This window comes from Pipistrellus kuhlii, unplaced genomic scaffold (genome assembly GCF_014108245.1).
Source record: "Pipistrellus kuhlii isolate mPipKuh1 unplaced genomic scaffold, mPipKuh1.p scaffold_m20_p_35, whole genome shotgun sequence".
NCBI classification, from domain to species: domain Eukaryota; kingdom Metazoa; phylum Chordata; class Mammalia; order Chiroptera; family Vespertilionidae; genus Pipistrellus; species Pipistrellus kuhlii.
In genome coordinates, this window is record NW_023425535.1 from 1087568 (window position 1) to 1111050 (window position 23483).

The window sequence follows — 23483 nt, forward strand, 5'->3', positions numbered from 1 at the left end:
TTACCCAATTGCAAAGGTGAGAGAACTGGTAAAAGGAACAACCTGCAGCAGAACAAAACAAAGAAGAAAGCATGAAACGTTTGACTTTCTAATTTGAAATGTTGGTGTCATCTGCTTCTGCCCTTGGCCGCCCCCCATGCTTCTCCCCCCCCCCCCACCTCTGCTCTTGTCCCAGCCTTCACCCGAGGTCCACCCTCTTCAGTTCCAAGACAGACAGTCTCACATCCATGGTGGGTCTGGCGGGACTCAGCGTCAGCACCTTTCTTGCTGGGGACTGAGCCCCAGGAGTGGCCCCCTCTGCTGCGTGCAGTCACCCATCTGCTTGCTTAGCTCGCCTTGGGGCCCCGGGCAAAGAGGGATGGTTAGCACCACCTGTGGACGGATCTGCCAGCCCCCCTCCCACCTGCCTCTGGAGGGCTGCTTCCCAGATGCCCCCCAGGAAAGGCCTCCCAGGGCAGGCAGGCCCCGCCACCTCCGACCCTGTCCCACTCCTGCCCTGCACGCATGGCAGCCGGTGCTCAGAGCTCATCGCTGGTGCCACGCGACCGTGGGGCCTTCTCGTTCACAGAGGAGGAGGAGGATGGTAGCTGGGCTCTGAGCTCCCGGGTCCGGGTGCCCCTCAGCCAGAGTGCAGTGGCCACTGCGACCTCTGTGGGCGGAGTTGTGCACACGCAGCTCCTCTAAGCTCCCGTCCACCTGAGCCTTCCCCCGTTGCCCTCTCCTCACTCACTGGAAACGAGAGGCCAGTACAGGACAGTCTGGGGTGTGAGGTGCAGCACAGGGCATGTCGCCAATACTATTGCAGTAGCTATGGTGTCAGGCGGGTCTAGACTTATCCCAGGATCACGTCGTAAGTTACACCAATGTCTACACACTATGCTGTACACCTGAAACACACACACATGCAGATGCAAAAGCACACACACACACACACACGCACACACACACGCACACGCACACACACACGCACACACAAGGAAGGCTTAAGAAGAGCTGCTTGCCCCCTCCCCCCCCAAAATCCCAGTTCTGGCCTGGCTGGCCCACCGTGCTAAGGAAGCCGGGACACTGGGGGGCGGGGGACGGACTCGGCGGAGTCTGGGAGGGCAGTGTTCTGCTTCCCCCAGATCCAGGCACACTTGTTCGGCAGAGAAGGGAGAAACTACAGAAAGGGTGCCCGTTAGGAATGCCGGCCTGTGGGGCGTGGCTACAGTGTTTGGACAGTTTCAAGCCTCGGACTAATGAGAGGGCACAGTCCTCTCATGGCCACGTGCAAGTCCCGGCCTGGAGGGCAGAGCCTCCCAGCCCAGTGGCAGCCAACAGCTGTAGTTGTAAACGTAAACCTAAGGTCCGGACACGTGGCCCCACATGCCTGAGTGATGTGGGCTTCATAGAGTTCAGCTGCATGTGGTTGAGTTGGATTGAAACCCACGAGAATGTTGTAAACATCTTGACCGCGCCCTCACTTTGCCTCGTGGCATCTGCTATAAAATAAAGACATGGCTTGTGTGTGTGTGTGTGTGTATGTATGTATGTGTATATGTATGTTTGTGTGTGTATGAGTGTGTGTGTGGGGGGGTGTGAGCTGTCTCTCAGGGAGCAGCGTCCCACCGAGACCCAGCCTTCACTCTGTCTTTTCTAAGCCTTTCACCACCCCCACTCAGGGTCACCCTTGGCCGTGCCAGTGGGGTACAAAGGCCAGTCAGTGAACTCACGCCACGTGGCCCTTCCCACCGTGCCACCAGCTCGGACAGGTCACTGAGACCCCCACTCCTGCAGACCCCCAGATCCTGCAGCTCCTCCGGCCCCAGGAGCGCACCCCAGCCACAGGCCCTGTGTTGACCCCGCAGACCCCTACCTGCCTCTGTAGACCCCACCCCTGCAGACCCCCCTGCAGAGCCTCCCACCCCAAAGACACGCCCCCTCTCCTGCTCTCCCGAGGGTGGCTGACAGTGGTTGGCCTGGTTTTGAACTTGATGTATTTGGAATCCTACAGGGACACTCGGCTATTCGATTTCATCTAAACACTATCTGCTTTCTTCTTATCACACTGTCGTCGTCCCCCCCCCCCCCCCCCAGTGGCCTTTCCGCGTCTTCCTCAAGGAGCAGGAGACTGCGTACAGCAAACGCAGGCGGCACTGCCCTCCCTCGCCCTGTGAGGAAGCCTCTGCAGCCCGGGCCCCTGGCTGGGCCAGCCTCTGAGCGGGGCACAGAACCACACCCCTGCGCTCCGCTGGGCGAGGGGCCTCCCGAGCTGCGTCCCTCCCGCCGGCCGCATTCCAGGGCCCGTCTCCGCCTGACACTGATTTGGACCCATTTCCTCTCGCTCCCCGCAGCAAGGGAACATCTTCATCGTGGACTTTGAGCTGCTGGACGGCATCGATGCCAACAAAACAGACCCCTGCACGCTGCAGTTCCTGGCCGCTCCCATCTGCCTGCTGTACAAGAACCTGGTCAACAAGATGGTCCCCATCGCCATCCAGGTAGGCTCGGCCCCTCCTTTCCTGGCTTCCCCTCGCACACAGGGCGCAGGGCGGCTCACTGAACCTCCAGGAGGAGGGACAGCTCCACCTGCGCTCCTGAGGGGGAGGCAGGAAGCTCTGCAGGCAGGCGGGAACGAGGACCAGGGCTTCCTGCCAGGCGTGCGGAGCGCTGTCCACAGGGCAGGGAGGGCTCCGCTCCCCAAGACCCACTTGAGAAGTTCCTGGCAAGATGAGCTGTCTGAGAGGACCTGCCCTGGGATAACCCACTTCACCCCCACCCGGGGCAGGAGCCCCAAATCACAATCAGCAGGGCCAGGCAGGCACTGAGCGGGCACTGAGCGAGCACTGAGCAGGAGCCCCAAATCACAATCAGCAGGGCCAGGCAGGCACTGAGCGGGCACTGAGCGAGCACTGAGCAGGAGCCCCAAATCACAATCAGCAGGGCCAGGCAGGGGAAGCATGAGTGAGCGGGCACTGAGCCCGGGAGGCAGCCTGAGCCTGGGCCAGGAGCCATGCGTGCCCTGGAGCTTCTGGGGGGAGGTGGGTGGGACAGAGTTTCATCTCTCCCCTTCCCGGCTGCCCTCTGCCTCTCTCAGCACCGGGATCTGTGACTCCACGGAAGCTGGTGTCCAGACAGCAGGAAGCAGGTGGGACCTGGCAGAGGTCCTGGGGTGGGCTGCCAGGGGCCCATGGTGGACAAGCATTCAGCAAACAGCACTTTGAGCCAACCCCAAGCCAGACATTGGTGCTAGAGACATCATAGCCACCAATTTGGCCTGGTGCTAACCACAAACCAAGACTGCCCCTAAGCGTTCCCATGCAACCCACAATCCCTTATCCTCAATCCTGAAATCTAAAAAGTTCTAACCCTGCTAAGTTTTTCAAAAATTGGCAGCAAATTTATTGGTAGCAAAACTCACTCTGAACCAATTAAAAGCTTTTTCTCTTTCAATGTGAAATTCATGTCATTGCAGGAATCTACACTAATAAAAGGCTAATATGCTAATTAGACCAGACATCTTCTGGACATCCTTCCAGACAAAGCCATGGTGGTGGGGGGCCAAGGCTGAGGTGGTTAGGGGTGATCAGGCCATCAGGGGAGAGCAGTTAGGAGCAATCAGGCTGTCAGGAGAGGGCAGTTAGGGGTGATCAGGCCAACAAGGGAGGGCATTTAGGGGTGATCAGGCTGGCAGGCAGGTGAGTTCTTTCATTGGCCTCGTGAGGGGGCTTTGTTCAGAACAAAGGAATCTGGACTCCTTTTTTAAATTAAATTAGAAGCCAGCAGTCCCAGATTGTGAGAGAGATGTCCAATTGTCAGTCTAGCCCACCCCACTCCCGTGCATGAATTTTGTGCACTGGGCCTCTAGTACTAATATATTTGATTGTAAAATATATGTTACCCACACCTGGGTGGGAGAAAGAGGCGTCACACAATGAAGTATGCACATTGCTAAAGTCTTAAAAATCCTGTGTGCTGAGACATTTAGTCACCAGGGGTTCCAGGAAGGACCTGCCTCTAGTCATGTAATCATCGCTACAGCCCTGCAAGATAGATGACCGTTCACCACAGAGAGGGAAACTGAGGCACAGGTGCGCCCAGTCAGTAGCAAATCTGGGACTCACACCAGGCCTCTGGCTTCAAGTCAGTGCTCCCCTGTCCCCAGTCCCAGGGCACGTTTCCTGCAGGCAGGTTCCCGCCGGCACCAGAGAGAGGCCCTGTGCACGGGGTGAGGGAGGTATGTCAGAGGAGTCGGCAGCGAGGAGAGCAAGGAGGGGCCACCCCACTGGTGCGCCCTGACACAGCCGGTGCCCCAGGCCCAGCTCTGCCACGTGCTTACAGGCCGTGGACCTTGGGCAAGTCACGGGATGTTCCTGAATCTCTTCCTGCTCCTGACGATGGGGACTTTGCGAATTATAAAGAACATGCAAATGAAGGCAGAGAGCAGTACATTCGAAGTCTGGTTCTGAACAAAGCCCCTCACGAGGCAATGAAAGAACAGAAAGAGCAAAAACATACAAGACTGGAAAGAAGAGAAAGACGATCATAGGTTTTTTAGAAGAGTAATAATGTGGCAACAAACTTGAAAACCCAGAGGAAATGGATAAAAACCAAGCGAAACACAAATTACTAGAAGAATTGTAGGAAATAAGCCAACCTCCAGCTGAGCATTTGGAAAGCTGGTTAAACGACTGGCGCGAGGCTCTGAGATGAGCGCTGTGTTGCGGGCGCCGTTAGAGGGCACGTGGCCCCGGGTCACACTGCGGGGCTGGCCAGGCCTGCTGCCCCGGGCAGGCTCCAGGAGGGCCCCGGGCACCCAGTGACAGGTGCAGGTTTCAGAGGCGCTGACCACCGTGTTTCATGCTAACGATGAAGAGCAAACGCAGCAGTGTGTCACACCAAGCGAGTTTATTCCAGGTGCCTCTGTATCAGCCCAATGCACCACGCCGATACGGAAAACATTCTGGTTGTACCAACTGAAACCGAAATGTAATAACACAACTCGTGAAAATTAAAATAATAATAGAAATTACCTCCATATGATGAAGTCAGGAAATATTCAAAAATGGCAATTCTAAGGCCATTTCCATTAAAATCAGAAAGATGAATGCTTAATGAACAAATTAGTTAAACTAACGGAAATAGATACAGAGGACAGACTGACAGACGGGAGGGAGTTGAGTGAAAAAGATGAAAGAAGTAAGCAAAAATCAACAATTTATAGACACAGACAACAGATGGTGATTAGCAGAGGGAAGGGGTGAAGGGAGGGAGCAGAGGGTAAAGGGTGCTGGAAGGAGGCTTGACTTGGGGTGGTGAACACAGGACAATGTACAGATGCTGCATTGTAGAATTGTACACCCGAAACCTACATAATTTTATTAACCAATGCGACCCCAATAAATTCAGTAAAAGTGAAAACAACAAAAACACAGGAATGCTGATACTGTGATTTAACATTGCCCCGGGTCCCTGGGTATTGAGCGATGTAGCTGGGATGGGAAACAGAGGCCCCTGGCCCACCTGCTCTCCCCCGAGATCTTCCCAGAACTCCAAAGTCCCTATTTAAGAAATCCAATCAGAAAGAGTGTACGTATCCCAATGTTCACAGCAGCGCAATTTGTAACAGCTATGACCTGGAAACAGCCCAGGTGCCCATCAGCAGAGGAGTGGATATAAAGCTGTGGTACATACACACCATGGAACACTATGCAGCAGTAAAGAAGAAGGATCTCTTACCCTGTGAGACAGCATGGAGGGACCTGGAGAGCATTACGCTAAGAGAAATAAGCCAGTCAGAGAAAGACAAGTATCACAGGATCTCACTCACATGTAGACTCTAATGAACAAAATAAACTGGTAAATAAAATAGACTCACAGGTATAGAAGCATAGAAAAGACTGTGGAATCTCAGAGGGAAGGCGGGTGGGAAGAGATCAACCAAAGAACCTGTATGCGTATACTGTGTGCCCATCTCATGCACATTGACAATAGGGTGGAAAAGCCTTGGTGGGGGCAGGGAGCGCGCTAGAAGGGGCCAATGGGGAATAAAAAGAAATGCGGAATATTTTCACAATAAAGATTTCATTTAAAAAAGGAATCCGGATTCCTCTGGAATTTCCCGTCCGGCCGGGCTACCTGGGAGCCATGGTTTGGAATGGAAGGTTAAGTGTATTTTCTCTCTTCCATGCACCAGCTCAACCAAGTGCCAGGAGACGAAAACCCCATTTTCTTTCCTTCGGATTCAAAGTACGACTGGCTTCTGGCCAAGATCTGGGTGCGCTCCAGTGACTTCCACATCCACCAGACCATCACCCACCTCCTGCGCACGCACCTGGTGTCCGAGGTGTTCGGCATCGCCATGTACCGCCAGCTGCCCGCTGTGCACCCCGTTTTTAAGGTACAGCAAGCTACTGCCCTACGGGGCAGGGCAGGGGGAGTTTCTGGATGTGGATGGACAGTGGGGAGGGAGCGAGGGGCACTGACTTCCCAGCAGGCCTGGCTTGGAGGCCAGCAGACAGGGGTCCCGGAGAGGTGTTCTGGGGGCGGTAATGTGTGCTGAGCACCTGCTGGCCCCTGAGGACTCGGGCCTGGGGCCTGACACCTGGTGACCTGGCAGCGAGGCCACATGGGAAGAGGCAAATAAAGGAGATCAGCAGGACCCTAGTCTGAGCACAGGTGGAGCCCCACCACTGCCCTCTGTCCCTGTCAGCACCGGCAGTAAAGGTGGCTGCAGGCTAAGAACATTCCCACCTACCTCAGTTTCCCCATCTGTATAACAAATTTCAAAAAGCGCACCTGCCTCATAGGATTATTGTCCACATTAAAATAGTTAACGCATTTAGAGCTTAAAACTGCCTGACGCAGAGAGGAGCTCCACACACACGCATCGGCCATTTCCACTGGCATCATCACCCCCATCACTGAGCTCATCTCCATCATCATCCCGTCACTGAGCTCACCTTCCTCATCACGCCCATCACTAAGCTCACCACCATCATCACCCCATCACTGAGCTCACCTCCATCATCAAACCCATCACTGAGCTCACCTCCATCATCATCCCATCACTGAGCTCACCTCCATCATCATCCTGTCACTGAGCTCACCTTCCTCATCACCCCCATCACTGAGCTCACGTCCATCATCACCCCATTACTGAGCTCACCTCCATCATCACCCCATCACTGAGCTCACCTCCATCATCACCCCCATCACTGAGCTCACCTCCATCATCAAACCCATCACTGAGCTCACCTCCATCATCATCCCCATCACTGAGCTCACCTCCATCATCCTCCCCATCACTGAGCTCACCTCCATCATCAAACCCATCACTGAGCTCACCGCCATCATCACCCCCATCACTGAGCTCACCTAAATCATCTCCATCACTGAGCTCACCTCCATCATCATCCCATGACTGAGCTCACCTCCACCATCATCCTCATCACTGAGCTCACCTTCCTCATCACCCCCATCACTGAGCTCACCTCCATCACCACCCCATCACTGAGCTCACCTCCATCATCAAACCCATCACTGAGCTCACCGCCATCATCACCCCCATCACTGAGCTCACCTCCATCACCACCCCATCACTGAGCTCACCTCCATCATCAAACCCATCACTGAGCTCACCTCCATCATCATCCCCATCACTGAGCTAACCTCCACCATCATCCTCATCACTGAGCTCACCTTCCTCATCACCCCCATCACTGAGCTCACCTCCTTCATCATCCCCATCACTGAGCGCACCTCCATCATCATCCCAATCACTGAGCTCACCTTCCTCATCACCCCAATCACTGAGCTCACCTCCTTCATCATCCCCATCACTGAGCTCACCTCCATCATCATCCCAATCACTGAGCTCACCTTCCTCATCACCCCCATCACTGAGCTCACCTCCTTCATCATCCCCATAACTGAGCTCACCTTCCACATCACCTCCATCACTGAGCTCACCTCCATCATCACCCCATCACTGAGCTCACCTTCCTCATCACCTCCATCACTGAGCTCACCTCCATTCTCAACCCCATCACTGAGCTCACCTCTATCATTACTCCCATCTCTGAGCTAACCTCCATCATCACCCCCATCACTGAGCTCACCTACATCTTCATCCCTGTCACTGAGCTCACCTCCATCATCACCCCCATCACTGAGCTCACCTCCATCATCACCCCCATCACTGAGCTCATCTCCATCATCATCCCATCACTGAGCTCACCTTCCTCATCACCCCCATCACTGAGCTCACCTCCATCATCATCACATCACTGAGCTCATCTCCATCATCATCCCATCACTGAGCTCACCTTCCTCATCACCCCCATCACTGAGCTCACCTCCATCATCACCCTATCACTGAGGTCACCTCCATCATCACCCCCATCACTGAGCTCACCTCCATCATCACCCCATCACTGAGCTCACCTTCCTCATCACCCCCATCACTGAGCTCACCTCTTTCATCACCCCCATCACTGAGCTCACCTCCATCATCATCCCATCACTGAGCTCACCTTCCTCATCACCTCCATCACTGAGCTCGCCTCCATCATCACGCCCTCACTGAGCTCACCTCCATCATCATCCAATCACTGAGCTCAACTCCATCATCACCCCCATCACTGAGCTCACCTCCATAATCACCCCAATCACTGAGCTCATCTCCATCATCATCCCATCACTGAGCTCACCTCCATCATCACCCCCATCACTGAGCTCACCTCCATCCTCACCCACATCACTGAGCTCACCTCCATCATCCCTCATTATCACCCACATCACTGAGCTCACCTCCATCATTATCCCCAGCACTGAGCTCACCTCCATCATCATCCACCCATCACTGAGCTCACCTCCTCATCATCCCCATCACTGAGCTAACCTCCATCATCATCCCCATCACTGAGCTCACCTTCATCATTACTCCCATCACTGAGCTCACCTCCATCATTACTCCCATCACTGAGCTCACCTCCATCATTACTCCCATCACTGAGCTCATCTCCATCATCACCCAATCACTGAGCTCACCTCCATCATCATCCCCAATCACTGAGCTCACCTCCATCATCACCCCCATCACTGAGCTCACCTCCATCATCATCCCCACACTGAGCTAACCCCCCATCATCATCCCCATCACTGAGCTCACCTCCATCATCATCCCATCACTGAGCTCACCTCCATCATCATCCCATCACTGAGCTCACCTCCATCATCATCCCCATCACTGAGCTCACCTCCATCATCATCCCATCACTGAGCTCACCTCCACCATCATCCCCACCCCATCACTGAGCTTCAACCTCCATCATCATCCATCACTGAGCTCCCTCCATCATCATCCCCATCACTGAGCTCACCTCCATCATTACTCCCATCACTGAGCTCACCTCCATCATCATCCCCATCACTGAGCTGACCTCCATCATTACTCCCAACACTGAGCTCACCTCCATCATCACCCCCATCACTGAGCTCACCTCCATCATCATCCCATCACTGAGCTCACCTCCATCATCATCCCCATCACTGAGCACACCTCCACCATCATCCCCATCACTGAGCTCACCTTCCTCATAAACCCCATCACTGAGCTCACCTCCATCATCACCCCATCACTGAGCTCACCTCCATCATCATCCCATCACTGAGCTCACCTCCATCATCATCCCCATCACTGAGCTCACCTCCATCATCACCCCCATCACTGAGCTCACCTCCATAATCACCCCAATCAGTAAGCTCATCTCCATCATCATCCCATCACTGAGCTCAACTCCATCATCACCCCCATCACTGAGCTCACCTCCATAATCACCCCAATCACTGAGCTCATCTCCATCATCATCCCATCACTGAGCTCACCTCCATCATCACCCCCATCACTGAGCTCACCTCCATCATCACCCCCATCAATTAGCTCACCTCCATCATATCCCATCACTGAAGCTCAACCTCATTATCAACCCACATCACTGAACTCACCTCCATCATTATCCGCATCACTGAGCTCACTCTAACATCAACCCATCACTGAGATAACCGCCATCATCATCCCCATCACTGAGCTACCCTCCATCATTACTCCCATCACTGAGATCACCTCCATCATTACTCCCAATCACTGAGCTCACCTCCATCATCACCCCCATCATTCACTAGGCCTCACCTCCATCAATCATCCCATCACTGAGGCTCGACCTCCATCATCATCCCCATCACTGAGCTCACCTCCACCATCATCCCCATCACTGAGCTCACCTTCCTCATCAACCCCATCACTGAGCTCACCTCCATCATCACCCCATCACTGAGCTCACTTCCATCATCATCCCATCACTGAGCTCACCTCCATCATCATCCCCATCACTGAGCTCACCTCCATCATTACTCCCATCACTGAGCTCACCTCCATCATCATCCCCATCACTGAGCTCACCTCCATCATCACCCCCATCACTGAGCTCACCTCCATCATCAAACCCATCACTGAGCTCACCTCCATCATCATCCCATCACTGAGCTCACCTCCATCATCATTCCCATCACTGAGCTCACCTCCATCATCATCATCCCCATCACTGAGCTCACCTCCATCATCAAACCCATCACTGAGCTCACCGCCATCATCACCCCCATCACTGAGCTCACCTCCATCATTTCCATCACTGAGCTCACCTCCATCATCATCCCATGACTGAGCTCACCTCCACCATCATCCTCATCACTGAGCTCACTCCTTCCTCATCATCCCCATCACTGAGCTCACCCCTCCATCACACACCCCATCACTGGAGCTCACCTCCATCCATCAAACCCATCACTGAAGCTCACCCGCCATCATCACCCCCTCACTGAGCTCAACTCCATCCCACCCCATCACTGAGCTCACCTCCATCATCAAACCCATCACTGAGCTCACCTCCATCATCATCCCCATCACTGAGCTAACCTCCACCCTCACCTCATCACTGAGCTCACCTTCTCATCATCAACCCCATCACTGAGCTCAACCTCCATCATCATCCCCATCACTGAGCGAACCTCCACTCATCATCCCATCACTGAGCTCACCTTCCTCATCACCCCCATCACTGAGCTCACCTCCTTCATCATCCCCATCACTGAGCTCACCTCCATCATCATCCCAATCACTGAGCTCACCTTCCTCATCACCCCAATCACTGAGCTCACCTCCTTCATCATCCCCATCACTGAGCTCACCTTCCACATCACCTCCATCACTGAGCTCACCTCCATCATCACCCCATCACTGAGCTCACCTTCCTCATCACCTCCATCACTGAGCTCACCTCCATTCTCAACCCCATCACTGAGCTCACCTCTATCATTACTCCCATCTCTGAGCTAACGTCCATCATCACCCCATCACTGAGCTCACCTACATCTTCATCCCTGTCACTGAGCTCACCTCCATCATCACCCCCATCACTGAGCTCACCTCCATCATCACCCCCATCACTGAGCTCACCTCCCTCCATCATCACCATCACTGAGCTCACCTTCCTCATCACCCCCATCACTGAGCTCACCTCCATCATCATCACATCACTGAGCTCATCTCCATCATCATCCCATCACTGAGCTCACCTCCTTCATCACCCCCATCACTGAGCTCACCTCCATCATCACCCCCATCACTGAGCTCCCTCCATCATCACCCCATCACTGAGCTCACCTCCATCATCACCCCATAACTGAGCTCACCTTCCTCATCACCCCCATCACTGAGCTCACCTCTTTCATCACCCCCATCACTGAGCTCACCTCCATCATCATCCCATCACTGAGCTCAACTTCCTCATCCACCTCCATCACTGAGCGTCACCGCCATAATCACCCCAATCAATGAGCTCATCTCCATCATCATCCCATCACTGAGCTCACCTCCATCATCACCCCCATCACTGAGCTCACCTCCATCATCACCCCATCACTGAGCTCCCCTCCATCATCATCCCATCACTGAGCTCACCTCCATCATCACCCACATCACTGAAGCTCACCTCCATCATCATCCGCATCACTGAGCTCACCTCCAACATCAACCATCACTGAGATCACCTCCATCATCCTCCACATCACTCGAGCTCACCTCCATCATATCCCATCACTGAGCTCACCTCCATCATCACCCCCATTCACTGAGCTCAACCTTACTCATCAACCCCACTCACTGAGCTCACCTCCATCATCATCCCAATCACTGAGCTCACCTCCATCATCATCCCCATCACTGAGCTCACCTCCTCATACACCCCAATCACTGAGCTCACCTCCATCATCATCCCAATCACTGAGCTAACCTCCATCATCATCCCATCACTGAGCTCACCTCCATCATCACTCCCATCACTGAGCTCACCTCCATCATCACCCCCATCACTGAGCTCACCTTCCATCATCATCCCATCACTGAGCTCACCTCCATCATCACCCCATCACTGAGCGCACCTCCACCATCATATCCCATCACTGAGCTCACCTCCATCATCATCCCCATCACTGAGCTCACCTCCATCATTATCTCCCCATCACTGAGCTACCTCCATCATCATCCCCATCACTGAGCTCACCTCCATCATCATCCCCATCACTGAGCTCACCTCCATCATTAACCCCATCACTGAGCTCACCTCCATCATCATCCCCATCACTGAGCTCACCTCCATCATCATCCCCATCCACTGAGCTCACCTAACCATCATCTCCCCTCACTGAGCTCACCTTCCTCATCAACCCCATCTCACTGAGCTCACCTCCATCATCATCCCATCACTGAGCTCACCTCCATCATCATCCCCCATCACTGAGCTCACCTCAACCATCACTCTCCATCACTGAGCTCACCTTCCTCATCACCCCCATCACTGAGCTCACCTCCATCATCACCCCCATCACTGAGCTCACCTCCATCATCATCCCATCACTGAGCTCACCTCCACCATCATCCCCATCACTGAGCTCACCTCCATCATTACTCCCATCACTGAGCTCACCTCCATCATCACCCCCATCACTGAGCTCACCTCCATCATCATCCCATCACTGATCTCACCTCCACCATCATCCCCATCATGAGCTCACCTTCCTCATCTCACCCCATCACTGAGCTCACCTCCATCATCACCCCATCACTGAGCTCACATTCCATCATCATCCCATCACTGAGCTCACCTCCTCATCACCCCCCATCACTGAGCTCACCTCCATCATCACCTCCATCACTGAGCTCACCCTCCATCATCATCACATCACTGAGCTCAACCTCCATCATCATCCCCATCACTGAGCTCACCTTCCTCATCACCCCCATCACTGAGCTCACCTCCATCATCACCCCCATCACTGAGCTCACCTCCATCATCACCCCATCACTGAGCTCAACCTCCATCATCAACCTCCATCACTGAGCTCACCTCCATCATCACCCCCTCACTGAGCCTCACCTTCCATCATCATCCCATCACTGAGCTCAACTCCATCATTCCCCACCCCATCACTGAGCTCACCTCCATAATCACCCCATCACTGAGCTCACCGTCCTCATCATCCGTCCATCACTGAGCTCAACTCCATCATCACCCCATCACTGAGCTCACCTCCATCATCACCCACATCACTGAGCTCTCTCCATCCATCATCCCCATCACTGAGCTCACCTCCATCATCACCCCCATCACTGAGCTCACCTCCATCATCACACCCCCATCACTGAGCTCACCACTCCATCATCACCCCCATCACGACTAACACCTCATCATTCATCACCCATCACTGAGCTCACCTCCATCATTACTCCCATCACTGAGCTCACCTCCATCATCTCACCCCCTCACTGAGCTCACCTTCCTACTATCCCCACTCACTGAGCTCACCTCCATCATCATCCCATCACTGAGCTAACCTCCATCATCATCCCCATCACTGAGCTCACCTCCATCATTACACCCATCACTGAGCTCCTCTCCTCTCATCACCCCATCACTGAGCTCACCTTCCATCATCCACCCCAATCACTGAGCTCACCTCCATCATATCCCCATCACTGAGCTCACCTCCACCATCATCCCCATCACTGAGCTCACCTTCCTCATCAACTCCCAGCATCACCCCTCAGCCATCATGAGCTCACCTCCATCTATACCCATCACTGAGCTCACCTCCATCATCATCCCCATCACTGAGCTCACCTCCACCATCATCCCCATCACTGAGCTCACCTTCCTCATCAACCCCATCCACTGAGCTCACCTCCATCATCACCCCATCACTGAGCTCACCTCCATCATCATCCCAATCACTGAGCTCACCTCCATCATCATTCCCCATCACTGAGCTTCACCTCCATCATTACTCCCATCACTGAGATCACCTCCATCATCATCCCCATCACTGAGTGACCTACATCATTACTCCCATCACTGAGCTCACCTCCATCATCATCCCCATCACTGAGCTCACCTCCATCATCTCCATCACTGAGCTCACCTCCATCATCATCCCCATCACTGAGCTCACCTCAACCATCATCCCCATCACTGAGCTCACCTTCCTCATCACCCCCATCACTGAGCTCACCTCCTTCATCATCCCCATCACTGAGCTCACCTCCATCATCATCCCCATCACTGAGCTCACCTCCATCATCATCCCCATCACTGAGCTCACCTCCATCATATACTCCCATCACTGAGCTCACCTCCAAACATCACCCCCATCACTGAGCTCACCTCCATCATCATTCCCATCACTGAGCTCACCCCACCATCATCCCCATCAAGAGCTCACCTCCATCATCAACCCCATCACTGAGCTCACCTCCATCATCACCCCATCACTGAGCTCACTCCATCATCATCCCCAATCACTGAGCTCACCTCCATCATCACTCCCATCACTGAGCTCACCTCAAACATCACCCCATCACTGAGCTCACCTCCATCATCATCCCATCACTGAGCTCACCTCCATCATCATCCCCATCAATGAGCTCACTTCCTCCATCACCCCCATCACTGAGCTCACCTTCCTCATCATCCCCTCCTACCTCCTATCCCATAAGCTCACCTTCCTCATCACCTCCATCACTGAGCTCCACCTCCATCATCATACCATCACTGAGCTCACCTCCATCATCATCGCCATCACTGAGCTCACCTCCTTCATCACCCCCATCACTGAGCTCACTCCTTCATCATCTCATCACTGAGCTCGCCTTCCTCATATCCCCATCACTGAGCTCACCTCCACCATTATCCCCATCACTGAGCTCACCTCCATCATTACACCTATCACTGAGCTCACCTCCATCATCACCCCCATCACTGAGCTCACCTCCATCATCATCCCATCACTGAGCTCACCTCCATCATCACCCCCATCACTGAGCTCACCTCCATCATCATCCCATCACTGAGCTCACCTCCATCATCATCCCATCACTGAGCTCACCTCCATCATTACTCCCATCACTGAGCTCACCCTCCATCATCACCCCCATCACTGAGCTCACCTCCATCATCATCCCATCACTGAGCTCACCTCCATCATCATCCCATCACTGAGTCACCTCCATCATCATCCCATCACTGAGCTCACCTCCATCATTACTCCCATCACTGAGCTCACCTCCATCATTATCCCCATCACTGAGCTCACCTCCATAATCACCCCAATCACTGAGCTCATCTCCATCATCATCCCATCACTGAGCTCACCTCCATCATCACCCCCTACACTGAGCTCACCTCCATCATCATCCCATCACTGCGCTCACCTCCATCATCACCCCCATCACTGAGCTCACCTCCATCATCATCATCCCCATCACTGAGCTCACCTCCATAATCACCCCAATCACTGAGCTCATCTCCATCATCATCCCATCACTGAGCTCACCTCCATCATCACCCCCTACACTGAGCTCACCTCCATCATCATCCCATCACTGAGCTCACCTCCATCATTACTCCCATCACTGAGCTCACCTCCATCATCACCCCCATCACTGAGCTCACCTCCATCATCATCCCATCACTGAGCTCACCTCCATCATCATCCCCATCACTGAGCTCACCTCCATCATCATCCCCATCACTGAGCTCACCTTCCTCATCATCCCCATCACTGAGCTCACCTCCATCATCATCATCCCCATCACTGAGCTCACCTCCATCATCACCCCCATCACTGAGCTCACCTCCATCATCACCCTCATCACTGAGCTCACCTCCATCATTACTCCCATCACTGAGCTCACCTCCATCATCACCCCCATCACTGAGCTCACCTTCCTCATCACCTCCATCACTGAGCTCACCTCCATCATCATCCCATCACTGAGCTCACCTCCACCATCATCCCCATCAAGAGCTCACCTTCCTCATCACCCCCATCACTGAGCTCACCTCCATAATCACCCCATCACTGAGCTCACATCCATCATCACCCCCATCACTGAGCTCACCTCCATCATCATCCCCATCACTGAGCTCACCTTCCTCATCACCTCCATCACTGAGCTCACCTCCATCATCATCACATCACTGAGCTCATCTCCATCATCATCCCATCACTGAGCTCACCTTCCTCATCACCCCCATCACTGAGCTCACCTCCATCATCACCCTATCACTGAGGTCACCTCCATCATCACCCCCATCACTGAGCTCACCTCCATCATCACCCCATAACTGAGCTCACCTTCCTCATCACCCCCATCACTGAGCTCACCTCTTTCATCACCCCCATCACTGAGCTCACCTCCATCATCATCCCATCACTGAGCTCACCTTCCTCATCACCTCCATCACTGAGCTCGCCTCCATCATCACGCCCTCACTGAGCTCACCTCCATCATCATCCCATCACTGAGCTCAACTCCATCATCACCCCCATCACTGAGCTCACCTCCATAATCACCCCAATCAATGAGCTCATCTCCATCATCATCCCATCACTGAGCTCACCTCCATCATCACCCCCATCACTGAGCTCACCTCCATCATCACCCACATCACTGAGCTCACCTCCATCATCATCCCATCACTGAGCTCACCTCCATTATCACCCACATCACTGAACTCACCTCCATCATTATCCGCATCACTGAGCTCACCTCCAACATCAACCCATCACTGAGATAACCTCCATCATCATCCCCATCACTGAGCTCACCTCCATCATTACTCCCATCACTGAGCTCATCTCCATCATCACCCCCATCACTGAGCTCACCTTCCTCATCACCCCAATCACTGAGCTCACCTCCATCATCATCCAATCACTGAGCTAACCTCCATCATCATCCCCATCACTGAGCTGACCTCCATCATTACTCCCATCACTGAGCTCACCTCCATCATCACCCCCATCACTGAGCTCACCTCCATCATCATCCCATCACTGAGCTCACCTCCATCATCATCCCCATCACTGAGCTCACCTCCACCATCATCCCCATCACTGAGCTCACCTTCCTCATCAACCCCATCACTGAGCTCACCTCCATCATCACCCCATCACTGAGCTCACCTCCATCATCATCCCATCACTGAGCTCACCTCCATCATCATCCCCATCACTGAGCTCACCTCCATCATTACTCCCATCACTGAGATCACCTCCATCATCATCCCCATCACTGAGCTGACCTACATCATTACTCCCATCACTGAGCTCACCTCCATCATCACCCCCATCACTGAGCTCACCTCCATCATCATCCCATCACTGAGCTCACCTCCATCATCATCCCCATCACTGAGCTCACCTCAACCATCATCTCCATCACTGAGCTCACCTTCCTCATCAACCCCATCACTGAGCTCACCTCCATCATCACCCCATCACTGAGCTCACCTCCATCATCATCCCATCACTGAGCTCACCTCCATCATCATCCCCATCACTGAGCTCACCTCCATCATTACTCCCATCACTGAGCTCACCTCCAACATCACCCCCATCACTGAGCTCACCTCCATCATCATCCCATCACTGAGCTCACCTCCACCATCATCCCCATCAAGAGCTCACCTTCCTCATCACCCCCATCACTGAGCTCACCTCCATAATCACCCCATCACTGAGCTCACATCCATCATCACCCCCATCACTGAGCTCACCTCCATCATCATCCCCATCACTGAGCTCACCTTCCTCATCACCTCCATCACTGAGCTCACCTCCATCATCATCCCATCACTGAGCTCACCTCCATCATCATCGCCATCACTGAGCTCACCTCCTTCATCACCCCCATCACTGAGCTCACCTCCTTCATCATCCTCATCACTGAGCTCGCCTTCCTCATTATCCCCATCACTGAGCTCACCTCCACCATTATCCCCATCACTGAGCTCACCTCCATTATTACACCTATCACTGAGCTCACCTCCATCATCACCCCCATCACTGAGCTCACCTCCATCATCATCCCATCACTGAGCTCACCTCCATCATCATCGCCATCACTGAGCTCACCTCCATCATCATCCCCTACACTGAGCTCACCTCCATCATCATCCCATCACTGAGCTCACCTCCATCATTACTCCCATCACTGAGCTCACCTCCATCATCACCCCCATCACTGAGCTCACCTCCATCATCATCCCATCACTGAGCTCACCTCCATCATCATCCCATCACTGAGTCACCTCCATCATCATCCCATCACTGAGCTCACCTCCATCATTACTCCCATCACTGAGCTCACCTCCATCATCATCCCCATCACTGAGCTCACCTCCATAATCACCCCAATCACTGAGCTCATCTCCATCATCATCCCATCACTGAGCTCACCTCCATCATCACCCCCTACACTGAGCTCACCTCCATCATCATCCCATCACTGCGCTCACCTCCATCATCACCCCCATCACAGAGCTCACCTCCATCATCATCATCCCCATCACTGAGCTCACCTCCATAATCACCCCAATCACTGAGCTCATCTCCATCATCATCCCATCACTGAGCTCACCTCCATCATCACACCCTACACTGAGCTCACCTCCATCATCATCCCATCACTGAGCTCACCTCCATCATTACTCCCATCACTGAGCTCACCTCCATCATCACCCCCATCACTGAGCTCACCTCCATCATCATCCCATCACTGAGCTCACCTCCATCATCATCCCCATCACTGAGCTCACCTCCATCATCATCCCCATCACTGAGCTCACCTTCCTCATCATCCCCATCACTGAGCTCACCTCCATCATCATCATCCCCATCACTGAGCTCACCTCCATCATCACCCCCATCACTGAGCTCACCTCCATCATCACCCTCATCACTGAGCTCACCTCCATCATTACTCCCATCACTGAGCTCACCTCCATCATCACCCCCATCACTGAGCTCACCTTCCTCATTATCCCCATCATGAGCTCACCTCCATCATCACCCCCATCACTGTGCTCACCCCCACCATCACTCCATCACTGCGCTCACCTCCATCATCACCATCACTGAGCTCACCTCCATCATCATCCCCATCACTGAGCTCACCTTCCTCATCACCCCCATCACTGAGCTCACCTCCTTCATCATCCTCATCACTGAGCTCGCCTTCCTCATTATTCCCATCACTGAGCTCACCTCCACCATTATCCCCATCACTGAGCTCACCTCCATTATTACACCCATCACTGAGCTCACCTCCATCATCACCCCCATCACTGAGCTCACCTCCTTCATCACCCCCATCACTGAGCTCACCTCCTTCATCATCCTCATCACTGAGCTCGCCTTCCTCATTATCCCCATCACTGAGCTCACCTCCAGCATTATCCCCATCACTGAGCTCACCTCCATTATTACACCCATCACTGAGCTCACCTCCATCATAACCCCCATCACTGAGCTCACCTCCTTCATCACCCCCATCACTGAGCTCACCTCCTTCATCATCCTCATCACTGAGCTCGCCTTCCTCATTATCCCCATCACTGAGCTCACCTCCACCATTATCCCCATCACTGAGCTCACCTCCATTATTACAGCTATCACTGAGCTCACCTCCATCATCACCCCCATCACTGAGCTCACCTCCATCATCATCCCATCACTGAACTCACCTCCATCATCATCCCATCACTGAGCTCACCTCCATCATCACCCCATCACTGAGCTCACCTCCATCATCACCCCCATCACTGAGCTCACCTCCATCATCATCCCCGTTACTGAGCTCACCTCCATCATCATCCCCATCACTGAGCTCACCTCCATCATCACCCCCATCACTGAGCTCATCTCCATCATCCTCCCCATCACTGAGCTCACCTCCATCATCATCCCCATCACTGAGCTCACCTCCATCATCACCCCCATCACTGAGCTCACCTCCATCATCCTCCCCATCACTGAGCTCACCTCCATCATCCTCTCCGTCACTGAGCTCACCTCCATCATCATCCCATCACTGAGCTAACCTCCATCATCATCCCATCACTGAGCTCACCTCCATCATCATCCCCATCACTGAGCTCACCTCCATCATCACCCCTCACTGAGCTCACCTTCCTCATCATCCCCATCACTGAGCTCACCTCCATCATCATCATCCCCATCACTGAGCTCACCTCCATCATTACCCCCATCACTGAGCTCACCTCCATCATCACCCCCATCACTGAGCTCACCTCCATCATCACCCCCATCACTGAGCTCACCTCCATCATCACCCCCATCACTGAGCTCACCTCCATCATCACCCCATCACTGAGCTCACCTTCCTCATCATCCCCATCACTGAGCTCACCTCCATCATCATCATCCCCATCACTGAGCTCACCTCCATCATCACCCCCATCACTGAGCTCACCTCCATCATCACCCCCATCACTGAGCTCACCTCCATCATCACCCCATCACTGAGCTCACCTTCCTCATCATCCCCATCACTGAGCTCACCTCCATCATCATCATCCCCATGACTGAGCTCACCTCCATCATCACCCCCATCACTGAGCTCACCTCCATCATCATCCCATCACTGCGCTCACCCCCACCATCACCCCATCACTGCGCTCACCTCCATCATCACCCCCGTTACTGAGCATCACCGCATCAGGCAGCCACAGCAGTGAAGGCCTGGGTGCCCACCTGCACTTCCTGTCCGAGCCCTCCTGCCACCCTCCACAGTGCACTGGACAGTGGTGCCGGGGTCCCTGGGGGTCCAGCGGGGCGCAGGCCTGGCCAGGGGCCCTGCCCGGCCTCCTCTGATGCTTCCTCTGCTCCCCGCCAGCTCCTGGTGGCGCATGTGCGGTTCACCATCGCCATCAACACCAAGGCCCGGGAGCAGCTCATCTGCGAGTACGGCCTCTTTGACAAGGTGGGCGCTTCCCTCCCGCCCCACACAGCAGACCCCAGGCTGCGGGCAGCCACTTCTCCCAACCGGCACAGGTTTCCCCTCGGGAGGCAGGCCCCCGGCCCCACAGCTGGGGGCTGGAGGCAGGCAGAGAGGGCTCTCAGGTTCTGGGCCAGTCTTGGCTCCTTCCAGCTGGCCTGGGCAAGCTCTCCCTTTCCGAGTGCATTGCCTCACCACCAGGTCTTCCTCCCATGTGTCTCCCTGTCCCCCTTCCTCCCCGCCCATCTCTGGCAAGTGGGTGCAGACCCTGCCTCCCCGCACCCTCTCCTCCCTCTTATGCACTAGGGACCTGCATCTCCTCCCACCCTCTGCCCTTCCCAGCCATCAGCGCTCCCAGCCCATTTCCCCCCCAGTGTGTCTTGGTCCCTATTGGTCCCTTACATTCTCCCAGCCAGCACCTCACTCTGTTTGGACCCCCCACCCCCCCACCTCCCATGGTCTTACCAAGCGCAGATTCTCTCCTTCCTCTCCTCCATCCGCAGCCTCACCCTGGGCCTCCCTCCTTCCCACCTCCCATTAGTGAGCCAGCAGATGTCTCTAAGGTTGAGCCACAGTTTGCGTTGCAAAAGACAAAACCCAGAAGCTGGAAGAGAGGTACTGCCTCATGGACCTGGACATGTAGGGGTGCGGGAGCCTCCGACCGAAATGGACTGGGGCTCAGAGTGCCCAGGCCAAGCACACTGGCTCCACTCCCCGCCTCTTCAGCTGTGCTGGCCTCGCTCCCCCCAAGGGCTGCCCATGGCCAGGCCGGGCCAGGGCCATCGCTGTGCGCTCCTGCTTCCATGCAGTGACCACATGGCACGGCCACAGCTCTGACCAGTCCCACTTGGGTCAAACCACCCTGGGGACCATGTCTGGCACCCTAACCCGAGCCCTCCTTGGGAGATTCTGTGGCCCAGCCTCGTATATGTGTGTGTGTGTACATACATGTGCATGCCTGAGAACACGTGTGCCTCCATCTCAGCCTCTGGGAGGAGAGCGATCCCTCCGGAGGCCTCTCCCTCCCTCCCCTGAGCACAGCACAGCCCTCCACAGCTTTGCAGGCCCTGGGGGCTGGCTTCTGCCCCTTCTCCCAGCCACAGATTGGGCCTGAGAGCACTCCTTGGACTCTGGGCAGCCTGTGTCCCCATCTGCCGGCTGCCCCTGCTGCCCTCCTGGGAGTGGGAGCCGGCCCCTCCCTCTGCAGCTGCCCCCACACCCTCCTACCCGTCCGTCCATCAGTCCATCAACCCCTTCCACTCAAAGGCTCCTCCCAAGCCTCCCCACTGGCTGCCCTGGCTTCTCTGAGTTAAACATCCTCCCGCCCAGGCTCGCAGGCCCTGCGTTGGCCCTCTGCGTGCCTGGACTGCTCCGCTGAGCAGTTACGCCTGGTGCTCTGGGGCCCGGAGCTGGAGAGGGGTTGCTGGCCTCGGCTCACAGCACTCTCTTCCTCCCGCTCAAGGCCAATGCCACAGGGGGCGGTGGGCATGTGCAGATGGTGCAGAAGGCCATGCAGGAGCTGACCTACACATCCCTGTGCTTCCCCGAGGCCATCAAGGCACGGGGCATGGACAGCACAAAGGACATTCCCTACTACTTCTACCGCGACGACGGGCTCCTGGTGTGGGAAGCCATCAGGGCGTGAGTGCAGCTGGGCTGTGGGGCCACTTTGTGTGCTGGACCACTCCAGGGGCCCTGGAGGAGGAGGGGGGCCTGGAGGAGGAGGGGGGCCTGGAGGAGGAGGGGCCTGGAGGAGGAGGGGGCCTGGAGGAGGGGGGGATCTGGAGGAGGAGGAGGGGGCCTGGAGGAGGGGGGCGCCTGGAGGAGGGGGGTTCTGGAGGAGGAGGGGCCTGGAGGAGGAGGGGGCTGGAGGAGGAGGAGGGCCTGGAGGAGGAGGGGGCCTGGAGGAGGAGGGGGCCTGGAGGAGGAGGGGGCCTGGAGGAGGAGGGGGCCTGGAGGAGGAGGGCCCTGGAGGAGGGGGGGGCCTGGAGGAGGAGGGGGCTGGAGGAGGAGGGGCCTGGAGGAGGAGGGGGCTGGAGGAGGAGGGGCCTGGAGGAGGAGGGGGCTGGAGGAGGAGGAGGGGCCTGGA

The 23483-nt window shown here is 54.9% G+C and overlaps 1 protein-coding gene across 2 annotated transcripts in view; it reads left to right on the forward strand.

The window, feature by feature from the left end:
• The window catches only part of ALOX5 (arachidonate 5-lipoxygenase), a 54513-nt gene that overhangs the window by 26776 nt on the left and 4254 nt on the right, over nt 1–23483 (forward strand). For both annotated transcript variants that reach the window (XM_036461156.2, XM_045570657.1), the window contains 4 exons: nt 2334–2480; nt 6176–6379; nt 21293–21379; nt 22857–23035. In XM_036461156.2, the coding sequence (XP_036317049.1) occupies nt 2334–2480; nt 6176–6379; nt 21293–21379; nt 22857–23035 (617 nt within the window). The remainder of the gene's footprint in view (nt 1–2333; nt 2481–6175; nt 6380–21292; nt 21380–22856; nt 23036–23483) is intronic.